At 52.9% G+C, this 22,480-nt stretch overlaps 2 protein-coding genes across 3 annotated transcripts in view; one reads left to right on the top strand and one right to left on the bottom strand.

Moving 5' to 3' along the window:
- Nucleotides 1-742: 742 nt before the first annotated feature.
- On the top strand, nt 743-1,682 carry Caps (calcyphosine). The gene is given in 4 exon segments (XM_021217656.1): nt 743-766; nt 1,039-1,112; nt 1,190-1,352; nt 1,413-1,682. Coding segments are annotated over 4 exon segments (531 nt in total).
- Nucleotides 1,683-1,990: 308 nt separating this feature from the next.
- Ranbp3 (RAN binding protein 3) overlaps nt 1,991-22,480 on the bottom strand; it is a 37,813-nt gene continuing 17,323 nt past the window's right edge. The window contains exons 3-17 of one of the 2 annotated variants that reach the window (XM_021217655.2): nt 20,797-20,997; nt 16,855-16,891; nt 16,706-16,777; nt 12,535-12,600; nt 12,082-12,174; nt 10,824-10,951; nt 7,860-7,973; nt 6,648-6,751; nt 6,377-6,452; nt 5,767-5,869; nt 5,451-5,560; nt 4,320-4,440; nt 3,497-3,639; nt 2,972-3,158; nt 1,991-2,887 (exon numbers count right to left, since the gene is read on the bottom strand). In XM_021217655.2, coding sequence (XP_021073314.1) covers nt 2,844-2,887; nt 2,972-3,158; nt 3,497-3,639; nt 4,320-4,440; nt 5,451-5,560; nt 5,767-5,869; nt 6,377-6,452; nt 6,648-6,751; nt 7,860-7,973; nt 10,824-10,951; nt 12,082-12,174; nt 12,535-12,600; nt 16,706-16,777; nt 16,855-16,891; nt 20,797-20,997 — 1,599 coding nt within the window. In that variant the 3' untranslated portion in view covers nt 1,991-2,843. The remainder of the gene's footprint in view (nt 2,888-2,971; nt 3,159-3,496; nt 3,640-4,319; nt 4,441-5,450; nt 5,561-5,766; nt 5,870-6,376; nt 6,453-6,647; nt 6,752-7,859; nt 7,974-10,823; nt 10,952-12,081; nt 12,175-12,534; nt 12,601-16,705; nt 16,778-16,854; nt 16,892-20,796; nt 20,998-22,480) is intronic. The other variant, XM_029531278.1, reaches the window with a different exon arrangement.

Genomic DNA, 22,480 nt, shown 5'->3' with positions numbered 1-22,480 from the left:
CCCTCACCAGAGGATTGTAGGTGGGGCTCCATGCCCTGACCACACCCCCTGCCCCTGACTGGGGTATCTTAGGTGGGGTCTGTAATGCTAAGCTAATCCTAGCCTTGCATCTTACTGTTAAGACTTGGAATAGCTTGGGCCGTATCTTAGAGGCTGGACTAGCTTGCCAAGGGCTGAGACCCTAAAAGGATTCACTGCAGCCACTGTAAGAGTTATGTTTTAAATTACTCTATAGAAAAGCAATAGTGCCTTGGGTGTGGCTTAGCGACATTTGCCTGGCATGTCACGGCTCTGGGTTCCACTGCCAGCACCAGAATCTGAAAACAATGAAACATTTTCTGCTACTCGCCATGTGCTGGAGCCTAGCAGGCCATCATCTATTTGGGTTGCAAAATGTCACTTCAGTTTCTCATTAACTGAATCATGATGCCTGGTTGGCTTGCAACCCCATCATTTTTCTTTCTACATTGAGACAGTTTCACATAGCCTGCAACTCTTGTCCCTCTGTCTCCTTGAGTGCTAGGATTATAGCCATATGCCACCAGGCCCCCAGTTTTTAAAGACAAGGTCTCGGTTGGTAGCCCAACTTGGCTTTAGTCTTTCAGATATGTCCCCATCTCAAGTGCCACCATGTCCAACTAGCCCTAGACTGGCTTTAGCTAAGCTGCCCCGTGTAGTGCAGAGTGGGACAGTATAGGCTGAGGGGCACAGGAAACAAGGCCCTTTCTCCAGCTAAACTTGGATGTACTGTGGCCAGGGGTGTGCAGTGAGTCTGGTCACTTCACCCAGCCTCCTTAGCTGGCTAATGTGCTTGACATGGGGTCACAGCGAGGGCCCTCCCAGTCCCCAGAATCATACTGCCTAGCAACAGCTGTGCCAGGTAGGACACACAAACCTACCTGGAGCTCCAGGACAGGATTCAGGGGCACAGACGGGCTAGGTGAGTGATATGGGGAGCTCTGGGCTGTGCAGTACCACTGAGGCCTGTGCCAGGCTGGCTGAGTGCAGAAACTCTTTGGGAGTTCTGTCCCACCACAGCTGTTCACCTGTACCCATAATGGACACCGTGAACACCATCATGGAGGGGCCTCGGGCATCCAAGGACTGGCCAGGTGAACCTTCACCCACAGCAACCCCAGCAGATTCTGGCCTGGGTAGTCCCCATCCATCTGACCCCATCTTGATTCCCAGGATTTTGTTACCTGGACAAGGATGGCAGCCGGCCCCTGGATGAAGGGGAGCTGAGGTAGGGCCTGACACAGCTGGAGCTGGAGGTGGACAAGGCAGAGGCATGCAGATGCTGGGACTGTGATGGCAGTGGGACCCTGGAGGAGTTCCTATGGGTGCTACGGGTGAGGCTGGCCTCAGTGACTGACTGGGTGGTGAGGGGTGCTGACCCCTGCACTCCACAGTCACTGCCCCCCTCCCATAGCCCCCCCCTGTCCCAGACTCGGGAAGCTGTCACTGCAGCTGCTTTTGCCAAGCTGGACCGAACTGGGGATGGTGTGGTGACTGTAAATGACCTGAGGGGTGTGCAATGGGGAGTGGACAGAGGAAGCTGCCTCCCCACAAGGCAGTATCCTTGGTCTGGGTCCCCCTCACAGCCACAGGTCACACTAGCTGAGTTCCAAGACTACTACAGCGGACTCAGCGGCTACAGACCTAGTTTGTGGCAATGGTGAGCAGCGCCTGGCACCTCTGACATAGCTACTCTCACCTGCCTAATAGCTGCATGTAGCCTAGTCCCTTGATCCACCTGCCACCCTCTGCCACCACTGTCCCAGGGGGCCCCAGCTAGACACAGGGAGGGGGGATGTGTGAGAATGGAGGCTGAAGAACTGGCTGGACCAGGTCTCCTGCAGGGCCACCCACAGGCCTAGCAATGGCTGGATTGATTACTGACACCATCAGGGGCCCCATGGCCAAATCCAGCCTGACTGGCTGCCAGGTGCAAAAGAGTCTGGGGCTTTAGTTAAAAGTTTTAATGCAGTTCTCAAATACATTTCATATGACAATCTTACATAAATGTTCCAAAACACATGGGTGACGTCTGGATTCACTTGTCACTGGCTGGCTAAGGCTGGAAGCAGTGTGACCCATCTGCTAAGGCAGCCTCTGATGTCCTTGCTGGCTCCCAGGAAGTGGCCTGGCCAGAGGTGGAACCACACAGTCCACGGGTAGGGGGCTTCATCTTCTGCCCGGAGACAGGCTCTCTGCAGGTTCCCTTTGCCTCTCAGGGGCCCTACATGGTCAGGCATCTCAGGGCTGGGTACTGCTAAGAGAGACCCAGGTGGTTCGGGCAGACAGGCAAGAAGGCAGGAACTCTCCTGGTTTCATCACCTTCGTCCAGACAGGTGTTCTCAGGCCCAAACCTAGTGGACCCCTGTGGGGGCCAGGCACCACCCATAGGAGCATCAAGTCAGCTCAGCCCACATGTAGCTTCATCTGTGACCTCAAGAGCCAAGCCACCAGAAATGAAGGAGAGGCACCTGCCATGTGGACCTGGCAGAGTGGAAAGTCGAGCAGGTAGCAGGTTACTCAACAGAATGCTGAGCCCGGAGTTCTCACTGTTGCTGCCCAGGGAAGGACGGTCACCATGAAGCTGTGACAAGTGTCAATGTGCCATTTCAATCAGAGGAGGGCGGGGGAACGTTCTTTCTGCTCATCAATATGATGAGGTCTGAGTCCCAAGCCGCATCCTGGCGTCCCCATCTGCTGCAGAGGGGACACTCGGATCCAGCCTGTGGCCACCCCGGCAATAGACACCACCATGATGCGGCCTTCGGGGAGGGACGGGCAGCAGACAGACAACAAAGCAGCAGCCTGGTGCAGTGGCTCCGCCGCTATGTGCTCCCAGGAACCTGGCCATCGCCTTCATCACCTGTGCCTGTGGGGAGAGCAGGTCTCTCAGTCCCAGCACACGGTCACCAAGACCAGCTGGGGTCCCTCCCACTGGTCCCATGGTGCTCACCGGCCCCCGTGACACTGGAGGGAGCCAGTACAGCATCCTCATCACTGTCTTCTTCCTCGGTGGCCCGGGTGGCTCCTGGCTCAGGTGGGGGCGCCTTGGCCTCCTGTTCCTGTTCAGCCCGGCTACGCAGAGCCAGGATGCGGTGGTGCAGTGCAGCATACAGTTGGCCTGTGTCTTTGGAGCTGGCCTGGGGAGGCAGGGTGTGAAGTGGCAGTGTGTGGCTAGCGGCCACATTGGGCAGTGTTCACACATGTAGGCACTAGCCTGTCACTAGGCTACACTGGCCTGGTCAGCTGACTTCTCTAACAAGAGACTACCAATAAGGTGCCCTTTGGACAAGGAGGTCTGGGATTTGTCGTCCCCCACCCTCACCCCACCCCAGACATCTAACCGAGGGGACAGCAGGTGTGTTTACAGCCATCAGGAACTACCCAGGGGAGGTTTGTGTCCGGGCCTGCCCACTGGTAACATCAGCAGTCTTCAGCACCGAGCCAGTGTGCCACCCCCACCTCCCCTCAAGCTTACCGAGATCAGGAAAACCTTGACACCCTGATCCTCAGCGTCCGTGGCTGTGATGCGGATGCTCTTTTCACTGGCCTTATCCATCTGCATCTGTGCCCACAGCTTCGTGTTCAGGATGAGCCGCAGGCTGCCCTGGGTCCGCATCACTGCAGCAAGGGAGCTGCTTAGCAACACCTGCCCCAACCTGCAGCCCACGTCTGCAAGGGGCAGGGGAGACATGCCCTTGGGGAAGGGGCTAGCCTGCAACAGGGCAGGTAGGGTACACTGAGATGGAGACTGCTCCATCTCACCTGAGGACTGAGCCTGGGCCTAGCACATTAATGGGGCAAGTCCTAACATGCCCCTGGCTTGCCACCTGCTATGGGTCGGAAAACCAAAACTACTGTCCACAGGGAAGAGGTTGCACACAGTGACTGCTGACATTTACTTTAACCTTTAGCTCCTCCTGCCTAGGCTTCCAATTTCTGAGTGTAAGTGACCGAATGGGAAGGACACAACAGGCTCAGAGTGGACCAGGCCAGCCTGGGCTACAGAGAGACCATCTTCACATGAAGTTCCCCAAACAGGAGGGACAGCTCTGAAGACCAGGCTGACACTCTACCTGTCCCCACCATCCTTCCAAGGTAAACTTTTTAGAAGTCCACTAATGGTAATTAAGCAGGAACCCAGTGTTGGGGGCAGCAGGCCCAGGCCAGCTTGAGCAGGTGTGGGGCTCACTGCTGCCTTTGCTCAGTCACGCCCCTGCTCCAGCTGTGGAGCCTACACTTCTGGCTTTGCTGTGACTTAAGCCCACCTCTGAGAGGGTCTGTCCTTCCCCAGAGCTCACCTAGCCGGGACTGTAATGTGCCATCGTCGGTTGATGCCATGTCATTGAGCCTGAGAAGTCCCCGGCCACGCTCCACCCATGACTGTGAGGTCTTATCAAACACAAACAGCTTACACTGGATCTGTAACACATGGGATCAGTGACCAGGTTGGGGGTACCCACGCCCTCTGCACCTCCCTTCGGGGGTCTTTCAAAAGCATGGGTCCCACTCCAAGCTCAGAGTTAGCAGTGAGATTGGGGTGTCTGACGGTCCACAGACTACGGCCAGGACACTGAGGACAGTGGGCCATTTTGTCACTCTCTGTTCAGTCATCTATTGTACGGCTTTAGTTTCTATGGTGCTGGGAACGGAAGCCAGGACTCCTAACTCAGGAGGCTCTGGCCTGGAGCCATGTACCCTGCTGCCTAAGGATGTAAACAAAGGTGACTTTGGAAATACAAATCCAAGCACAGAGAGATGCCACCAAGTCCCCACATCCAGGAGCACTGGATGCCATGAAGAAGTGCTCAGCTGTAGGGAACATACTACAGTGCTAGGGAAGTCCCTCCCACTGCCCACCCAGAAAACAAACACGTGTCACACTGCTCAGAAGAGTCTCAAAGCAGAAAGTGGCCAAGTATCAGCTCACTGACAGCAAGCATTCCTTTCAGAGCATTCCTCAGCTAGGAACACAAACGATGCTCACACAAGTCTGAGCACAGACTTAAGGACACTATGCTCAGGGACAATGCCAGACACAAACTTCATGGAATACCAGAAGAAATTTCCATCACAGGGAAATTGGATATGGTGAAGCCTTGAAGGTGCTATGGTGCTAGTTCATTTGGGGCAAGCCCTATTCAGGAATAAGATGTCACAGTGCTTGTGGAACACGTTTGTTTGTTTGTTTGTTTGTTTGTTTTCCTCTAGACAAAAAAAGCTCCTGATTAGCCTGGAACTCTGTAGACCAGGCTGGCCCCAAATTCAGAGAGATCTGTATGCCTTTGTCTCCCAGTGCTTAAGTTAAAGGTGTGCTCCAACACACCTAGCTTCATTCTGCTGTGTGCTATGTAGCAGGTAGCACAGGCTAGCTTCATTCTGCTGTGTGCTATGTAGCAGGTAGCACAGGCTGTCCCTGTGTTTGGTCTCACCTGCAGCACATTGCTCTCTGCCTCCTCCCCTGTGATGACCTCCACCTTCTCCAGCAAACACGTCCACGCTGTAGCTTTTGTATAGGCAGCAGCTGACTCTGCCAGGGACTCTGCACAGCAGTGGAGACCCAAGAAAAAAAGCACAAATCATCAGGGCAGACCTGATCCTCCCAGGGACCAGGGGAGCCCTGTTGTCAGCAGAGCACAGCCACCCACTACCCATAAAGGGCAATTCAGGCCAATCTCTAACGTCTATTATGGCCAGGGCTGTCCTTAGCAGGAGTCTCCCCTGGGGTGCATGCAGGGCTGTTCCTACCTTTCTTGGGGGCAGCCTCCTGGGATGACGACTCAGAACCTGACTGGGCATGTGTAGTCTCTCTGCTGGTGTCTGAATTGGCTTCATTCAGCTTTGGGGGGCTCTGAGGAAACAAGCGTGCCAGGGCGGAGCTGCTGTGGGTGCTAAGGACAGAGCGAGAGGCCCAGCAGGGATGGCCGCTCAGCACTTCCTGGAGGCCTGACTCCTGTGCCCTGCAGGGCCTGTCCTCAACAGCCATTCCATTCCCAGTCAGGCCCAGCCTCTCAGGGCCACAAGAGTGCCACCTGTGTGTAGCAATCTGGGGTAGTTCTGAGAAGCCACACTGTGGCAGACCAACAGGAAGAAGTCGTAGCGCAGCGGGGACCCTGTGGTGCAGCTTTGAGTGCTACGCTGGCTCTGGCCACAGGAAAGCCTACGTCAGTGGACAACAGAGAGAGGAAGGGAGATGCCAGCCCAACAGCTCTGAGAAAGCTTTTAATGAGTCGAGCTGGTCTTTCTCTCATTCCTGCACCAGAGTGTCCTATCTGACTGTACAGGAGACAGCATGCCAGCCACACACTGTATGCCCAAGTGGAAATAGACACTAAATCACTGTGCCGGGGCCACTCACCAAGACGCGCTCACTCATGTTCTGGCCAAACACAAACTTGGTGGAGTTGTCAGCACTGTGGGTCGAGTTGTCTGCGCTGGAGAGGAGTGGCACCATCAGTGTGGCACGAGGTGCACCAGAGGCACATGCAGTACAGGGGAGCCACACCCCAAAGCATGTCTGCCTTCCTCCCAACATACTAGCACACAGGCTGGCCCCCAGCCCAAATCATGGGGCTTGGTAGGAAGCCCCTCTGGTCCTGGTGGTATGGGAAGACCCCACCTGCACTCACCCGGTACTGATGTACTGCAGGAAGTAGTTGGTCGCAGAGGCTGTTTCTGAGCTGGGATGTGCGGCACTGTCTACATCTGCCACGCTGGCATTCTCATTCATTAACTACAGAGACACAGGGAAGCAGGCCGTTCATGTGGCCCTGTCTGATAAGTGCTTGCCAAGATTAGCTGTGTAGATAAGACTGCATATGGGGGTGCAGCTGCCATCAGGATGGCTGCAGTTGATACAGCAGTTAAGACACAAAGACAAGATGAGCAGGGTGGCACATGCCTTTAATCTCAACATTGAGAGAGATCTCACTCTCTGAGATTGCGCTAGTCTGGGCTGCACAGTAATAACTTGTTTCAGAGAGACAATAGTCTAGTGTAGGCCCACACACCTAACATCATAGCACTTCAGGAGGTTGAGGCAGGAGGGGCCAGAGGTCAAGGCTGGGTCACTCTGATGGGCATCCTGGGATCTGCAGGGTGCTGAGCAGTACCCTAGTCCTCCCCATGTCTGGTGCTCCACTATCTTGGTGGCTCTCATAAGCTACAAGTGGCCCTAACTCTGCTTAAGGAGGTTCCTGGCAGCCTGAAGCTGGAAAAGAAGGAGCTGGGTGTCTGGGGCACAGTATTCTTCCAATACTGCAGGCATCTGACTCAGTTTCCAGGACCGATCTGATCTGCTGATGGTTCTGTGGTGGCACCCGTAGTCCTGGCTGACTGGGAGCTGTTTGATCCCAGGCCCCAGCTCACAGCACTAAATTAAGAGTTTGTGTGCTTGAGCTCTGGGTTCCAAGTCCAGCACCACACAAGTCAGGTCTGCTAATAGACACCTCTCATCCTAGCACCCAGTGCTCAGAAGGCTGAGGACAAGGATCTGAAGTCCAAGGTCATGCGGAGCCACACAGTGAGTTCAAGGCCAGCCGGGACTACGTGAGATCTTACCTCAAAATAAAACCCATGTGAAATCTGTCATGCAATCATTATTTTAGTTTAGCTATTAGAAAGATGTTCTCAGGTAACCTGAAATCCCTAAATTTGAGGTTCATCGTTGGTTACATAGTGGACTTGAGGTTAGCTTGAGTCACATGAAACACTACCCCCAAAAGAAGAGGAATTCTTACTGGGATGAGAGCCCTGGGCAGTGAATGTCTAGGAATATGTGACTGCCACAGCACTGAGGCTACACTTTTGTTCAACTGCCCAACACCCACCAGGCCAAATACCTTCACTCTGTCTCTCAAGTTCTGTCCAAACACGAAGGCCTGTGGGGCCACCTGCTCCTCTTCACAGTGCCCCTCCTCTGAGGTGCCATGCGGGGTTTTCTGAGGCACCTTCTCCTATAAGGAGGAAAAAAAAAAACCACAACCATACTTACCTATAAGACAATGGAGTGCTCCGGAGCCTGGAAGTCAGCCAAGCTCACACTTTCCTGGAAGCTAGGATAGACTCTCTTGGAGTAGGCACCATTAGAGAAAGGCCTGAACCCCAGAGCTGTGCTGTGGGCCCAGGAATCTGAGGATTGGGATGATTCTCAGTCTGAAGGTTAGCAGCTGGCCAACACCAACAGTCCCCTGCTTCAGCAGAGCTGAGGGAAGGGGTGTTTCCAGCTGGATCGCAAGGTGGCCTTGTGGAGAGCTCAAGACCCAAGGGCACCCCTCTTAGAGGCAGACTGGCTTTTGGTCCAGAGAAACACCAGGTAGAAATGAGGCAGACTGTGAATATCACAGCCAGTACTCAGAAGACACCTCTAAGAACCCATTCTTGGGACCTACAGCTCAGGCAGGAGGACTCTGGATGTCAGAGTCCACAGGGCACATCACCACATCTTGGTGCCAACAGACCTAGAACCAGTACCAAGGATCCATCAGGCAAGGGGATAAACACTCAGGATGTAAACTATAAACAGTAAATGACAGACACAGCAGCTACCAAGTAGCAGATCAGATGAGCCTTATGATAGTCACTAGAGGAAATGGTGCAATGTGGGTCACAGATGTGAGATCGCACTGCAGAGATGACAGCAGGGAGCCTAAGACAGCAGGCCATTCTCACTTCCACCTCACAGCTTCATGTACTGAAGTGTTTTACACAAGCTTACATTTATGTGTGTACATGCCTATGTGTGCATGTACAGAAACGAAGAACAACCCCCTAGACCAGTTTGAAGGAATCGTCATGTGAATCCCTGGGATTCAACCTTTGTCCTCAGATTTGGAAGGAAGCATTTTTAATTCACTGAGCCCTCACTGGCCCTTCTAAATGCTTTCTTCTTACAAGTGTGACTCTTATGAGTACAGGGTCTTGATTACTCATGTGACCTGGATAAAGAGAATTTGAATCCAATACCCTAGCTGTACATGGACGGTGGGGTAGAAGAGCTCCAACAGGTCTATGACGGCAATTTGCAGTGTACAGCAGGGTGGTGAGATAGTTCTGAGTTCTCTGCTAGGCTGTTAAGAGTTTAAATGTTTCGGGGGCTGGTGAGATGGCTCAGTGGGTAAGAGCACCCGACTGTTCTTCCGAAGGTCCAGAGTTCAAATCCCAGCGTTCAAATCCCAGCAACCACATGGTGGCTCACAACCATCCGTAACAAGATCTGATGCCCTCTTCTGGAGTGTCTAAAGATAGCTATAGTGTACTTACATATAATAAATAAATAAATCTTTAAAAAAAATAATAAATAAAAATAAAAAATAAATAAAAATAAAGAGTTTAAATGTTTCTAGTTGCTTGACACCTTACAAATCTGGCTTCATTCTGACTCTCTCATGGCCCTATGTATACACAGGCTCTGTGACATGTGTATGCAGTCTTTGATATCCCTTTGGGTGCTGTCTCCCACTGAGAACTAGCCCCTGGGCCTGGCATGGCTCTGCAAAAGTTTCTACCAGCACGGGGAGAGTCCAAAGAGTTCTAGAAAGAGGCAGGCGGATTTCTGAGTTCGAGGTTAGCCTGGTCTACAAAGTGAGTTCCAGGACAGCCAGGGCTATACAGAGAAACCCTGTCTGACATGTGTGTCACCAGGTGGTCATCTCATCTTCACTGAGCTCAGCACTACTGATCAGCTGTGTGGTGTTGGCACTGTGAATCAGGAATGGCTGAAAGTCAGGGTCTTGCCTGCTCTTTCTACATGATCACAAATAGTAAGTTTGGTGACTCTGTCCACTCCAAGACAGCCTGGGAGTAAGGCTTACATCTGGAATGTGCAACTTTGGGCTCAAATCTGGGGTGGCACAGAGAGAGAATTCAGAGTCAGATCAAAGCTGGCTACTAAGAACCCAGCCTGCTAGTGAGGAGGTGGAACAGAGTGTCCCAAGCTGAAGGAGTTGCGCTGTGGAGCGAGGGAGGAAACTGCAAGAGGGTGACACAAGCAGACCCTGCGTGGTGGAGCTAGATGCCAGCATAGCCTGGCCAGAATCCTGTACCTGACTGGGAGCTATTCCTGCCCCCACTCAGGGCACTGAGGTGGGATGGCCATTTTCTCAGTGAGAACAGACACATCATTATGCCTGTGACTGTACACAGTGGCCAGCCTGGGAAGTACATCACCATCACAGCCCTCATCTAGCTGCTGCTGGCACTGCCCCTAGCCTTAATCCTGGGTCTGCATAGGCACCTCTTCTCTCTTATGCTTTTCAGGGCTAACTGCCACAGCACCAGTCATTCGGAGGGTTCATCTGTGACACTGTGGGGAAGCAGTGGGACCATCCTGACAGTGACTGACAGCCTATCAACCAATGCCAGGTGTCCACTGGCTAGGCTCTCAGTCCCTGGTGTGGTGTGGGGAGGACCTTTAACAGGACCACAAGGAACTGAGTAGGTTACAGGGGCACTGTCTTTGGCGCTCTGCTACCCTTTCCAAGACTGCCCATGTCACGAGCACTCCCAAGTGAAGTGGGCTATAATCAGCTAGGGGCATGAGAGCGATAGCCATGCTGTTCACATTTCCAACTTCTAAAACTGTGAGCCAGTAAATCTTGTGTCTCTGCAAACGCCCTTCCTGGAAAGGGGAGTAGACTGGGAACAACCTTGTACCAGAGCATGCACAAACCCAGGCAGCCTAAGAAGCTGCCCAAACTGAGAGGGCTGGGAACTGCTGTAGGCCTTTAGACACCAAGAACCCACACAGACACCACATCAGAGCCTGGCACTGCAGCCCACCCTGGCCGTCCCCATGACCGACCAACCTCAAGTGTGTGTGTCCCCTCGGCAGACTCAGAGGGGCTCCTCTGCGTGAGGTTTTCTGGTGATACAGGCGTGGCTGGCCCCGTGCGGTCTGCTGGCATACTGACTCCATTGGTGCCACTGCTGGGGACTGCAAAAAGGAAAGAGAGTGGACAGGTGTCCCCCCAGCCCTTCAGCAGCTAACTAAGCTGCTAGACTCTGAAGTTCATTCATCCTGGGGTGTATACAGTGATGAGAGCTTTTAATCTCAACATTTGGAGGCAGAGGCAGGTGGATCACTGTGAGTCAGAGGAAAGACAGATCTAGACAGCAAATTCTAGGTCAACTAGGGCTACATTAAAAAAAAAAAAAAAAAAGAAAGAAAGAAAAAGGAACGAACGAACAAATGAAAGAAAAGAAGCCATATATTCTTAGATTAAAAACAAAACAAAAAAAAGGCCCAAAACTCACAGACATGAGAGCTGCTGCCTTTATTCTAAAAAAGACACTGTGTTGGCATATAGTTCAGGATGCTCAGGGCCTGGGATTCATCCTCAGTACTACACACACACACACACACACACACACACACACACACACACACGCCCCAAAGACATGAACAAGAACTGGCTTCCAGTGAGCTCAGAAGCAGGACTCCCAGAAAATGAGCAGCAAAAGGAAATCTATCATAGATTGCGCCATGCAATTGAAGGAGAGCCCAGCCTATGTGTGTGGGGTCAGCATCCAACAGCAGCACCTCACACAATCACAAAGCCAGAAGGAAGCTGGAATGGTGGTGTGTGCCCACTGTCCCATGAGAAGGAGTACAAAGTGAGTTCAAGAGGAGCCTGGGCTGGCTGCACAGGGAGATACTGAGTCACAAAAATCCAACTAAACCAGGACAAAAGGACAACTGCCCTAACATGCCAGGTCCACCCTACTTGCCCCCAAATCAAGATGATATGAAACAGGAATCTTTGAGGGTCTATCTTTGAGTATACTATGGCTCTATCAGGTGGACTCTGAGCAATGGACCCAAGCAGACTTTGAGTGATCAATCAGCATGAGATTAACCAGGTACAAAGTGGCTAGGTTACTTCTGAGACCAAAACCCAGCAAAGCTGGAAACCCTTGCAGAGCAGCTTAGGAGGTCGACAAGAGACCTGGGGACAAAGAAAACCTTGGCAGTACCCTATTCCTCTATTGAGGTTCCCCTCAGGATGGGACTAACCCAAAGGGTAATCTTGCCTCTGTACTTCAGACTGTGACTCAGTCCCTTACCCGTCTGCGACAGCACCTTGGGTTGAGGGGCCTGCAGCACAGCTGGACGGAGCACACCACGCTGCTGTTCCCTGGGTTTCTGGCTGGGCAGACCTGGAACACAGTGGATTCTAGGAACCTTGACCCTGCTGCTCCAGGGCACATCAACTTCAGTGGTTGTGCAAGGGAGGCCACACTTAACACCAACACTTGATAGTGACAGACACCTGCCATTGAGACCTGTGACAAGGTCCAGGTCTTCCTTTGCACTGTGCCTCCCAGAGCTTGCATGGTGCAAAGGAAAATGGCCAGGGCTGGTACAGGGTCACATGAGTTCCCAGGAAGGAGATACTCTGCTCCCAAAGATCAGAGCAACTTCCCAGGGCTGCCTCCAGCAACCTCCCAGTCCCAGCAGCAGACTGGGCCTACAGCAAGGGTCCTAGAGCCAGGCAGAGACCTGGAAATGTCACCCACCTGCACTGGGTGCCTGACCGTGGATGAGTGTTGGGGGCTTCAGCCGGAAGCCGCTGCTCTTCTCCTCTGCAAGCACAAGACACAGCTGAGCTCAGCCTGTGGAGGCAGGAGCACAGCGAAACAGGGTGCATGGTGGGCCTGGGACCCCAGAGAATGGTCCAGGCTACAACAGGAAAGTAGGAGGTCCATGTTAGAATATGGTTCTGCGGCAAGGCCAGCACAGGGAACCTGGAGGATGAAGATGCTGAGATGGAATGACATATCTGCTAGACTCTGGGCCATTCCTCCCAGGAAGGGGAGTGATGACACTACTGGGCAGGCCTACAACAGAGGACGTGTACGCTACTGACCATAGGACCCGGGCAGGACCTGCCTCCAAGACATGCCTGTTACTCAGCGCCAGCTCTGCCGGCCACTCACAAGAGCTAGGAGGTAAGAGCTGGAGTTGCAGGGACAGCTGGGAACCCAGTGAGTCTGCATCCTGGTGGCCTTGTCCTGGTGACAGACAGCTAGTCTAATGTGACCCAGGACAGGAGGAAGGTATAAAAAAATGCACAGGCCACAGGCAGTCTCGGAGGCTCAGCCATCAAGCAGACAGATGTTATCCCCATCCCCATATGCACAACCCTCCTGAAGGAAGCAAGAAGAATAAAACCCATGGACAGAGGTCAACAGCAGACAACCCCCAAACACAGAGCTGAGGGACTGACTGGCTAGGTAGGCACAGTGTCTGCTGTGCAAGCATAAGAGCCTGAGTCCTGTCCCCAGTACACAGCACAGCAGAGCCACGTGTGCTCAGTCCTCAAGCTGGGGACTTAGAGACAGAAACAGGAATGTCCTGGAGCTCGTTGGCCAGCAGGGCCAGCCAAATCAGTGAGAGCCCGCCTCAGGAAGGAAGACAGAGTGATGAGTATTGGCACTGACCTCTGGTCGTCAAGTGCACATCCACAGGTGAGCACACTAGCACCCCACAACACATGCACGTACACACATACAAAAGGCAGAGTCTTAAGTGAAGAAAAGCTGCCATGGTGCAGGGCCCATGGATAGGAAATATCCACAAGTAGAGGCAGGAGGCAGATCCATGATGCCCACAGCTGAGGATGGAGAGGCTGAAGAGGGACTGCTGGTAGGTAGCTCATAGGGATGGAGTTTATTTGAATGTGACAGCTTGATACTGGGCACACTGATGCCACTCCAGCATCTTGTCACATGGGCTCTGATAGGAAACTGGTCACACTTGAAAGCCCAGGGGACACCTTGGGGGCCACCCAGTCAGAGCAGCACTCAAACCCTGGGAATAAAGAGCTAAGTCTACTAGCCACCAAGGCCTGGACATGTGACAAAGCAGCCACTGGAGCCAGATATGGAGTGGGATAGAGGCCTTCAGGGGCAGTGCTGGACCACACTTTTCAGACCTGAGATCAAGTTCATAGACTGTCTAACTAGAGGACCCAAAGGCTGGCTTCAGGCACCCGTGTCTTGGCCATACGTCTTTTAGGGTCCTGTTCTCCACACAACCTTTAAGACTTGAGGGTAAGCCAGGTGGTGGTGGCACACGTCTTTAATCCCAGCACTCGGGAGGCAGAGGCAGGTAGATCTCTGTGAGTTTGAAGCCAGCCTGGTCTACAAAGTGAGTTCTAGGACAGCCTGGGCTACACAAAGAAACCCTGTCTCCAAAACCCAAAGATTTGAGGACAACACAGCTGTCCACAGGGACTGTAGCCACTCACCTGCACCAGTGTGGGGCCCAGAGCCTGGTCATTGTGTTGGCATGCAGGAATCCAGCAGGGCACTGCTGTGACCAGATGGGACAGACAGAAGGCAAGCCTCCCTGTTGACACTAAGTGGGCAGCCAAGGCTTAGAGTTCTGTCCCCAGCCCCACCCATAGAGACATACACCCTGGGCTCTTCTCAGGTCTTGTAAAGACTCACTTTGCTAACAGTAGATGTTACATTGCTCAGGACCTGGGGATCCCAGGCTTCTCCCTCCTACAGCTGGCTGTTGGGTATATGTAACAGAGGGGGCAGAAGGGGAATGACTAGTGAGGGGGAGCTCCCTGCTTAATTGGGAATACACTAGAGACTGAGCCGAGTTGGACCGAGATTGACAAAGCTCCCAGAGCAGTAGCTGGTGTGACTGGGCACTGGGCAAGAACACAGCTGGCCAGGATGTCATGGCAAGAAGATGACAAGGAGAGCCAGGTTTCTTCCTCAGGCTCAATGTATAGCTGAAGGTGACACTGAGCTCCTGCTCTTCCTGCCTCCATCTCCCAAGCACTGAGATGACAGATGTGCTTCTTCACCTGACTGCAACCAGGCTTCTTTTTTTGTTGTTGCCTTTATTTATTTATTTATTTATTTATTTATTTATTTATTTATTTATTTATTTATTTATCCATCCATCCATCCATCCATCCATCCATCCATCCATCCATCCATTTATTTATTTATTTATTTATTTATTTATTTATTTATTTATTTATTTATTTTTGAGGCAGGGTTTCTCTGTGTAGCCCTGGCTGGCCTGGAACTCACAAAGAGCAGGCTGGTCTCAAATTCAGAGATGCTAGGATTAAAGGTGTGTGCCACCACCATTCAGCTGAAACCTGGCTTCTTCGTGCCAGGACCCTACCACTGCTGGCTCTTTAGAGCAGGGTCACACCCTGTGGCCAGCAAAGCACCAAGCTCCTGCTTCTAGAGGTTGCACCCTAACAGAAAAGACAGACAGATCCCAGGACTGAGATGAATGGTGAGCAATTTCCCTGTGGGGACAAATCAGAAAATGACCAGGGACAGTCTTCAGATTGTTTAGATCCCAGTACCAAACGCAGATATGTAACAGCCCAGAAACTATCAGGTCAGGAAGATTCGAACTCACATCTATCCTGCTCAAAGACCCGAGAACAGGATGCAGGGAGGGAAGGCTCTGGGAGCCACTGGTGGGACAAGAGTAGTGAGGCAAACAAGGAAGAGAGCCTCCATGCTGGGAAAACTAACATTGAAGGTAATGACAGAGACAGGACAGAAACTGTGACCTAAGAAACCAAGTGACCCTTACAGATACTCCAAAGACAACCCTCGGCCTGAAGACTGTCCTCAGAGGAACTCAGCTCTGCAGAATCCGAGTCATCAGAGTAGGCTGGGGAGATGGCTGAGTGGGGAGAGCACCTGCTCTGCAAGCTTAAGGCCGCGAGTTCACATTCCAAGTATTCACACAGAAAAGGAAACCAATGGATGCAGAGGATGGATCCTGAGCTTGCTTGGCCAGAGCCTAGGCCCAACTGTGAGCTTCTAGTCCAGGCAGAGACTCTGTCCCGAGAAAGCAAAACAGAGAGAAGCTGGGGCCGGAGGCGGGGCTGGGGTTGGGGTGCAGGACCATCGAGGAAAATATCTGAGGGCTTGCTCTGGGTCCCACATGCATGAACACGCTATATAAGCAGATGCACTCTCAGAGTAAAGGCAGGCAGGCCACCAAGGCTGGGGATCCCCTTTGTGCTACCTCTACACACCCACAAGCTGGCATGGGGCCTTTAAACCAAGGTGGTGTACAGGTGTCAAAAGGACTGCAATGCCTGTTGTGCAGGACAACCATGCTCTAGGCGTGGAGTAAAGACAAGGAGGGAGACCTCCTCCACAGAGCAGAAGTGATACCTACTGCCCAGGATGGACCACCAAGACCAGAACCAGAACCAGCAGAGGCCAGGACACTCTATGGTCTTGCTCTTCAGGGCAATCACTCCTAACCTGAGGGGCGCCTATGTGTGAAAAGGGCTGCTAGACTTTGCCTGCCTCCAACTGACCATCCCCAGAATCTCTCAGCCTAGATTCAGCCTCACTCCTGCACTGGTTGAAGCCTGGAGGCTGGCATCCACGTGTAAGGCACCCCTCAGTCTGACTAACCACACTGTCTGAGCTGGGAGCACAATGAACGAATGCCCCCTGGCTGGGCATGGGCATGTACGCAGTACCTAGTGGGTGAGAATACAGTCCCGTCCAGTCCATACCAACACCATGTCCTTGCAAAAACAGTCAGATTCACAGGTGATGTACCCGCAGGGCTTGACAGGGAACCTCCCAACTTCCCCTTAGGGCAAATGTGTCAGCTTTCCTTAGCCTAGATGGGGCCCCTTGGGGCTGGCACTACCTGGCTCAGGAGGGTGTTGCTTACCTGACTGCGTTAGAGAGGATGTCCGCTCACGCTTGACAGGAGGGCAGTAGTTTCCATCCTCATGGTCAGAATCTAGACACAGAGTGTTGAGTCAGAGAGTGTTGAAGTTTGTTTCCAGGATTTGGCTCATATTCTGGAGACTTCCTTACCTTCTCCGGCTTCGGGACTGGAGCTGCCAGCAGATCTCTGCAATGAGAACACAGAAACGGTGAGAGGCCCCAAGTGTTCCAAACCTGTACCCAAAACTCCCCTGTGCCCTGCCAGGGGCTAAGTATGGCCCTACATAGGTCATGTCCAATGATCCATGGGCCACCTTCCCCAGACAGCACAACCCTCCCTGGCCTGCCTAGGGCATTAGCATGGCCCTCAGCAAAGCCTACACCAGTGTGGACATTTGGGGACTAGGGCATCCTGGCTCCCATGCTCACCCTAGAGCATTCTATAGCACATATGCACACCTGCTTCTAGGTTGTCAGTTCCAGGACAAGCAAGCTCTGATGTCTGGGCCAAAATGTTCAGAGATGTGCCAGGCTGCTAGAACCCTTCTTCAACGAGAAAGAGGTTCCATGGCCCTCCAGTTCCAGCCTGGCATTCAGGTTATGAGTTGCCAGCTGAGATCAGGAGCTTGTGTCCACAGTTAGTACTGTTTTATCCTTCAGACCCCAAAGCCAGAAGCAAAGGCCAACGGTAGGTAAACCCACACCCCTAGTGGACGCTGGCAATTTAGGAAGGCACAAGAGCCCATTTCCCTAGAGTCCTAAAGTGCTTCAGGCTCAAGCTGAACCAAGTGGGGATACTGCCTTCAAGAAACTGCCAAGATCCCATGCAATCAAAAAAAGCCAAAGAACACCCTCCCACTGTAGACCCTGGCCCATTTTTCCCATAAATGGCCATAAAGCCAGCACTTTTGGCTCACAGGTCCCATCTCACTTTTGCTTATAATCCTGTAACAATGTAAACACTGGCTCAGCTCAGAAACTGCAACCAGATAGTGGGCTGGAGCTTGCAGCAGTGAGCCCAGAGAGGGTGAACATTTACTAACTGACACACAGTAAATCTCTAACAGATTAGCACCCTGACCTAGGCACTCTCCTCAGTACAAGCTCACAGCTTGGGTCTATGTCAAGAGAAGCAAACCCATCATCTCCTTCCTGGAACTGCTCTCTCACTCACAGAAAAGGAACAGTGATGGTCCCCAGACAGGCTCCCACTCCCACCCCAAGACCTTGTCACTGGGACAAACCCAGGCTCTGCCTTCCACATGATGTCAAATTTCTTGGGGGTTGCAAAGACATCAGAAAGAGGGTCCTGAGCCCAGGGCTCAGAGACTCTGCAGCACTTAGGGTCACATCTGATCCAAAGCTGCCCCACGAGGCTCAGGTGCTCCTCAGTCTGGCCTCAAGAGGCTACCCACAGGACCATGGAGGGGCCACCAGTCTGAGCAGACACCCACACAGGCTGTCCTGAGTGGAAGGAGACTGCTGCTTCTGAGGTGCCCAGTGGCTCTGGTGTCAGCAAAGGCAGAAGGAGAAGGTCTGTTGTGTAAGAATTCCTATCACCTTGGCCCCTTGTGCATCAACACAGCTCCAGACATCCTCACAAGTTATGGTCACCTTGTTGCTGCTCAGCTTCATCAAGGGAGCAGGTTCTTAGGATCCACGTGGGACATCACCGAGAGTGCATGTGGGGACCAAAGTTTCCCAGGAGAAGAAGCAGTCCTGCTGCTTCCAGGACAAAGGCTCCGGGATGACCCACTGAGAGACACAGGTTGCCTGAGGTATCCCCCTCACTGACCAGGGATCCAAGAAGGAAGGTCCAGGCCAGCATTCCAACAGACCCTTGGGTAGATGGAGGAGGCTCACAGAGTGGATAGATGGAGGAGGCTCACAGAGTGGATAGATGGAGGAGGCTCACAGAGTGGATAGACGGAGGAGGCACACAGAGTGGTCCTTACCCACAGCTTCAGACTGGCTCAGTTCTACCAGCAAGAGCACAGGCACCACAGAGGTGGGAGGTGGAAGCAAGATCAGGAGTTCAAAGCCAGACTGAGCTACATAAGACCCTGCCTCAGAAAAATCCTAAAACAAAGTATGAACCTAGCCGATCTTGGCATAAGTGCTGGGATGAGAAGCACACAGAAGGTACCTTCTGTGTGCTATGAGGTGGCCAGCTGACAATCAAAGAAGCCACCCTGAGGGCTGAAGAGATAGTTTAGTGGTCAAGAGCACTCGCTGCTCTTCTACATTCTACAGTATAGAGCCCCTACATGATGCTACTCAATCACCTGTACCCTCAGTTCCAGGAACATCTGGCCTCTGGGCCTGCCTGGCCACAGACTGACATACACATCTCCCACACAAGTACATGCAACTAAAAATTATATATACATTTTATTAGTTACATATATTTAAGTAAATATATATAGAAAGAGATGCCACCCTCAAGAACACAAAAATTCATCCTCAAAGCTGGCACCACCCCAAGGGCTGTGGGCAATGCAGGGCTCAGGTGCATGTGGGGTGCTGCACAGCATGGTCTATCTACAACCTCCAGGACAGCAGGCTGCTTACAGGCTCTTGGTGGGCAACCACACATCACCCTATACACCCTCGTAGAGTGGCACGGAGTATAAACAGACTGGGGTGATGAAGGAGCTTACTGGGCAGCCAGGTGGTCCTCTAAACTGAAACTTAGGGCACAGCAAGATAAAGCCCACTCTGCAGCACAGGACCTGGTGAGCTCAGCCTGGTGTCCCCGCTATCAGATTCCACCCAGCTGGATTTACAGCCCAATTCACCCAAATTATAGTACATCTACGCAATGCGCCAGCCACAAGACTACTTTTGGCAGACAGCCCAGCTTCCCCACTGAGAGCCCTACGCTGGCCTAGTGGCTCAGCGCTGTCACCAAGTGCTGCTCCAGCCACTGTGAAGCAGGGGATGGGGATGACCTCCAGCTCCCCTTATCTGGAGGCCCCTTGCCCTGGCTGATCTGGGGGCTATATTGCTCAGGTTTACAGCCAATGAGAATCAAGACACTGGGCTTTATGGGCCCAGTGTGCCACACAGGACACTGGCTCTGGAGGGCAGCTACTGTCATGAGAGCTCGAGAATGAACTTGCCATGTGGTTCAGCCTGGAAATCAACACCTGCAGAGCCTTGCACTCAACCAGGCTATTCTCTCAGCTAGAGCCTCCGCACAGAGGCAAGAGGCATCTGGATACAGTTCACAAGGATTCTCTGTCCAGAGCAAAAACAGAGTACCCTGATTCATGTGGCTTCTGTTGTCACCCACTCTTCTGCAGTACAGAGGAGGAATCTCCCACAGGCCCTGGCACACCATAAAAACCTTGCTTCTTTCCTCTCAGAGCCTGAATCCCCAAACGACATGGCAGGACCCCAGCCTCACCCTGGGCAGAGCTTCTCCTAGCATGACTCGGTGTTGGGAACGGGGGCTGGTGTGAAGGGAGGGACCACTCAAGCTGGAAGATACAGGCAGAGCCTAGCTGTGCTATCAACACATACCATGTCTGGCTCTTTATGTAGGTTAGGTGCTGGGAACTTGAATTCGGGTCCCCCTAGCCTCATAGCAGGTGCTCTGAACTCACTGAGCACCCACCTCTGTAGCCCTCACTGACCTAGCAGTACAGCAGAGACACTTCCTGCCACTGAGGTGTGATCTACCCACTCACGCCCTCCTCCTGTGCTAGAAATGGACAGGTGCTTCCCCTCTTCCTGCTTCACTGCAGCCCAAGTGCAGAGTATCCAGAGCCCCTGGGGTCCTCAGACCCTGAACTTTGCCACTCAGACTCAGGAGGAGAGAATTGGGAGGAAGCCACTAAGGCCAGGAAGGGCCTGGAAGGCAGTGCTGCCCAGTTCCTCTTTGAGGCCTCTCCCATCTCCCAGGAAGCAGACCCCATCACTCACTGGGTAGAGACAGTAAGGAGCTTGGTCGCTATGTCTGGTCAGTGGCATAAAGTGAACCAAGTAAGTCATTGCTGCCCACTCCCAGATGCCTCAGGTGGTCTTGGGGTCGAAAAGACAGGGACTTAGGCCAGGGAATGGAGTGCAGGGTGGGCTGTGGGCACTTACCCCTGCCAGTTCTCGCACACAAGGAGGCTGGGCTGCAGGAGCGGGGGGCGGAGGAGAGCTGGTGGAAGCGCTAGCAGGGGCGGAAGGGTCTAAGGCATGCTCCCCAATGGATTCGGGGTACCCAGTATCAGGGCAGGGCGCCTCAGCCTCCCCCCGAGGCTCCTCTCCCGACTCCGGCAAGTCTCTGTGCTCTGTGGAGGACTGGGGGGCAAAAAAGACAATTTTCCTTCAATGTACACAAAAGGCCACACTGTGGGGAAGGGTGAGGGATAAGTGTCGGGTTGTATGTGGTGTGGCCCCTGGGGACAAGACAGGCCACTGGAAAAGGGGAGGGGCCCTGTCCCTACCTCTGCCTTTCTGCATCGGGCTCTTGGGCAAGTAGGGTCTAAGCTTCCTTTTTAGAATGATGGTGCTCTACTGCTCTCATCCACTCCAGCCAGATACTAAAGTGCTGTCAGTGGACACATCGGTGACAGAAGAGCCAAGACACCCACAGGTTTTTGGCCTCTGGTTTTCCCAGGCTCACCCCACACACCCTAGGTGCGGGCTTATTTGGAAAAGGGCAAAGGATACAAAAGCTAACATCCAGCAGCCTTTGAGGTAGACCTGGGGGCTCTAAGGGCCTCTAGGCCAAGCACCTGTGGTCCCAACTCTTTCTCAGGTGATGTCCTGCTACAGTGGTCCAGGGCCCCCAAACCCCATGGCACTGTCCACCAGTTGTTCTCAGCCCATAACTAAAATGGCTGTGGCTGTCTGCCAGAGAGGAAGGAAACGTCTCAAGGGTGTGACTTGCCCACAGGGCTGTGCTGTGATTTGAGTCTTGATGCCCAGGTCACCTTGAGTCCTGTGATCCAGGGGCCCTCTTGTCTCAGCCTCCCGGGTGGCTGGGACGCAGGGCTGTGTCACCAGACGTGGCATGGGTGCTACTTTGAAACATGACCCCCATCAAAAGAAAATACAACAAACGCAGAGCCCTGTGGAAAGAAACGGCTCCATCAAAGTTCCTTCAAGGCCAGCTGTAGTAGAACAAGCCTGCGATCCCAGCACTAAGGAGGCAGAGGCAGGAGGACCTTGAGATCCAGGCCAGCCTAGGCTATGTAGTGAGACCCTGGCCCAGAGGAGTGAAAAGAGCTTATGAAGCTTCTATACAGGTCACTTCTTGCCTAGGTCTCAGCATCAAAGGACACTATCAGCTTCCTAGGTCACAGTGGTCACCACCAGCCCCTTCTGCTACCCATAAGAGTAAAATTCAATCCCTTGCTGGGAACGGGAGCCAGGATCAGCTGACTAGAATCACATGGAGGGTATACAGTGGGCTCTCAGGGGCCAAGAAGAAAGACAAGAATGAAAGGTGTTCTACCTCTGTCTTCCATTACTGAACTACACCAATGCCAGCCTGCTACCCAATTCTGGCCCTGTTGTCCCCAGGGGCAACCACACTAAAAAGCCAAACGGTCCAGATGCCATATGAACAATGGGCACAGATGCAGGAGGACAGCTTGCCACCTGCCCAGGGAGGACCAGATGTCCAAAGTCAGTGCTAGGGCTGAGCAGCATTGCTTTCTGAGAGCTACTGCTGAGGTGCTGAGGGGAGACTGACAGCTGTGTCCTGTCTGTCATTGACAAAATACAGCAAGCACAGAGAAGCAGGTACCTCGAAGGCACACAGAGCGATGGCCTCATA

Source organism: Mus pahari, chromosome 18, assembly GCF_900095145.1.
Source record: "Mus pahari chromosome 18, PAHARI_EIJ_v1.1, whole genome shotgun sequence".
Classification (NCBI taxonomy): Eukaryota; Metazoa; Chordata; class Mammalia; order Rodentia; family Muridae; genus Mus; species Mus pahari.
Note: the sequence above shows the minus strand (reverse complement) of the source record. Positions and strands in the feature narration are given on the sequence as shown.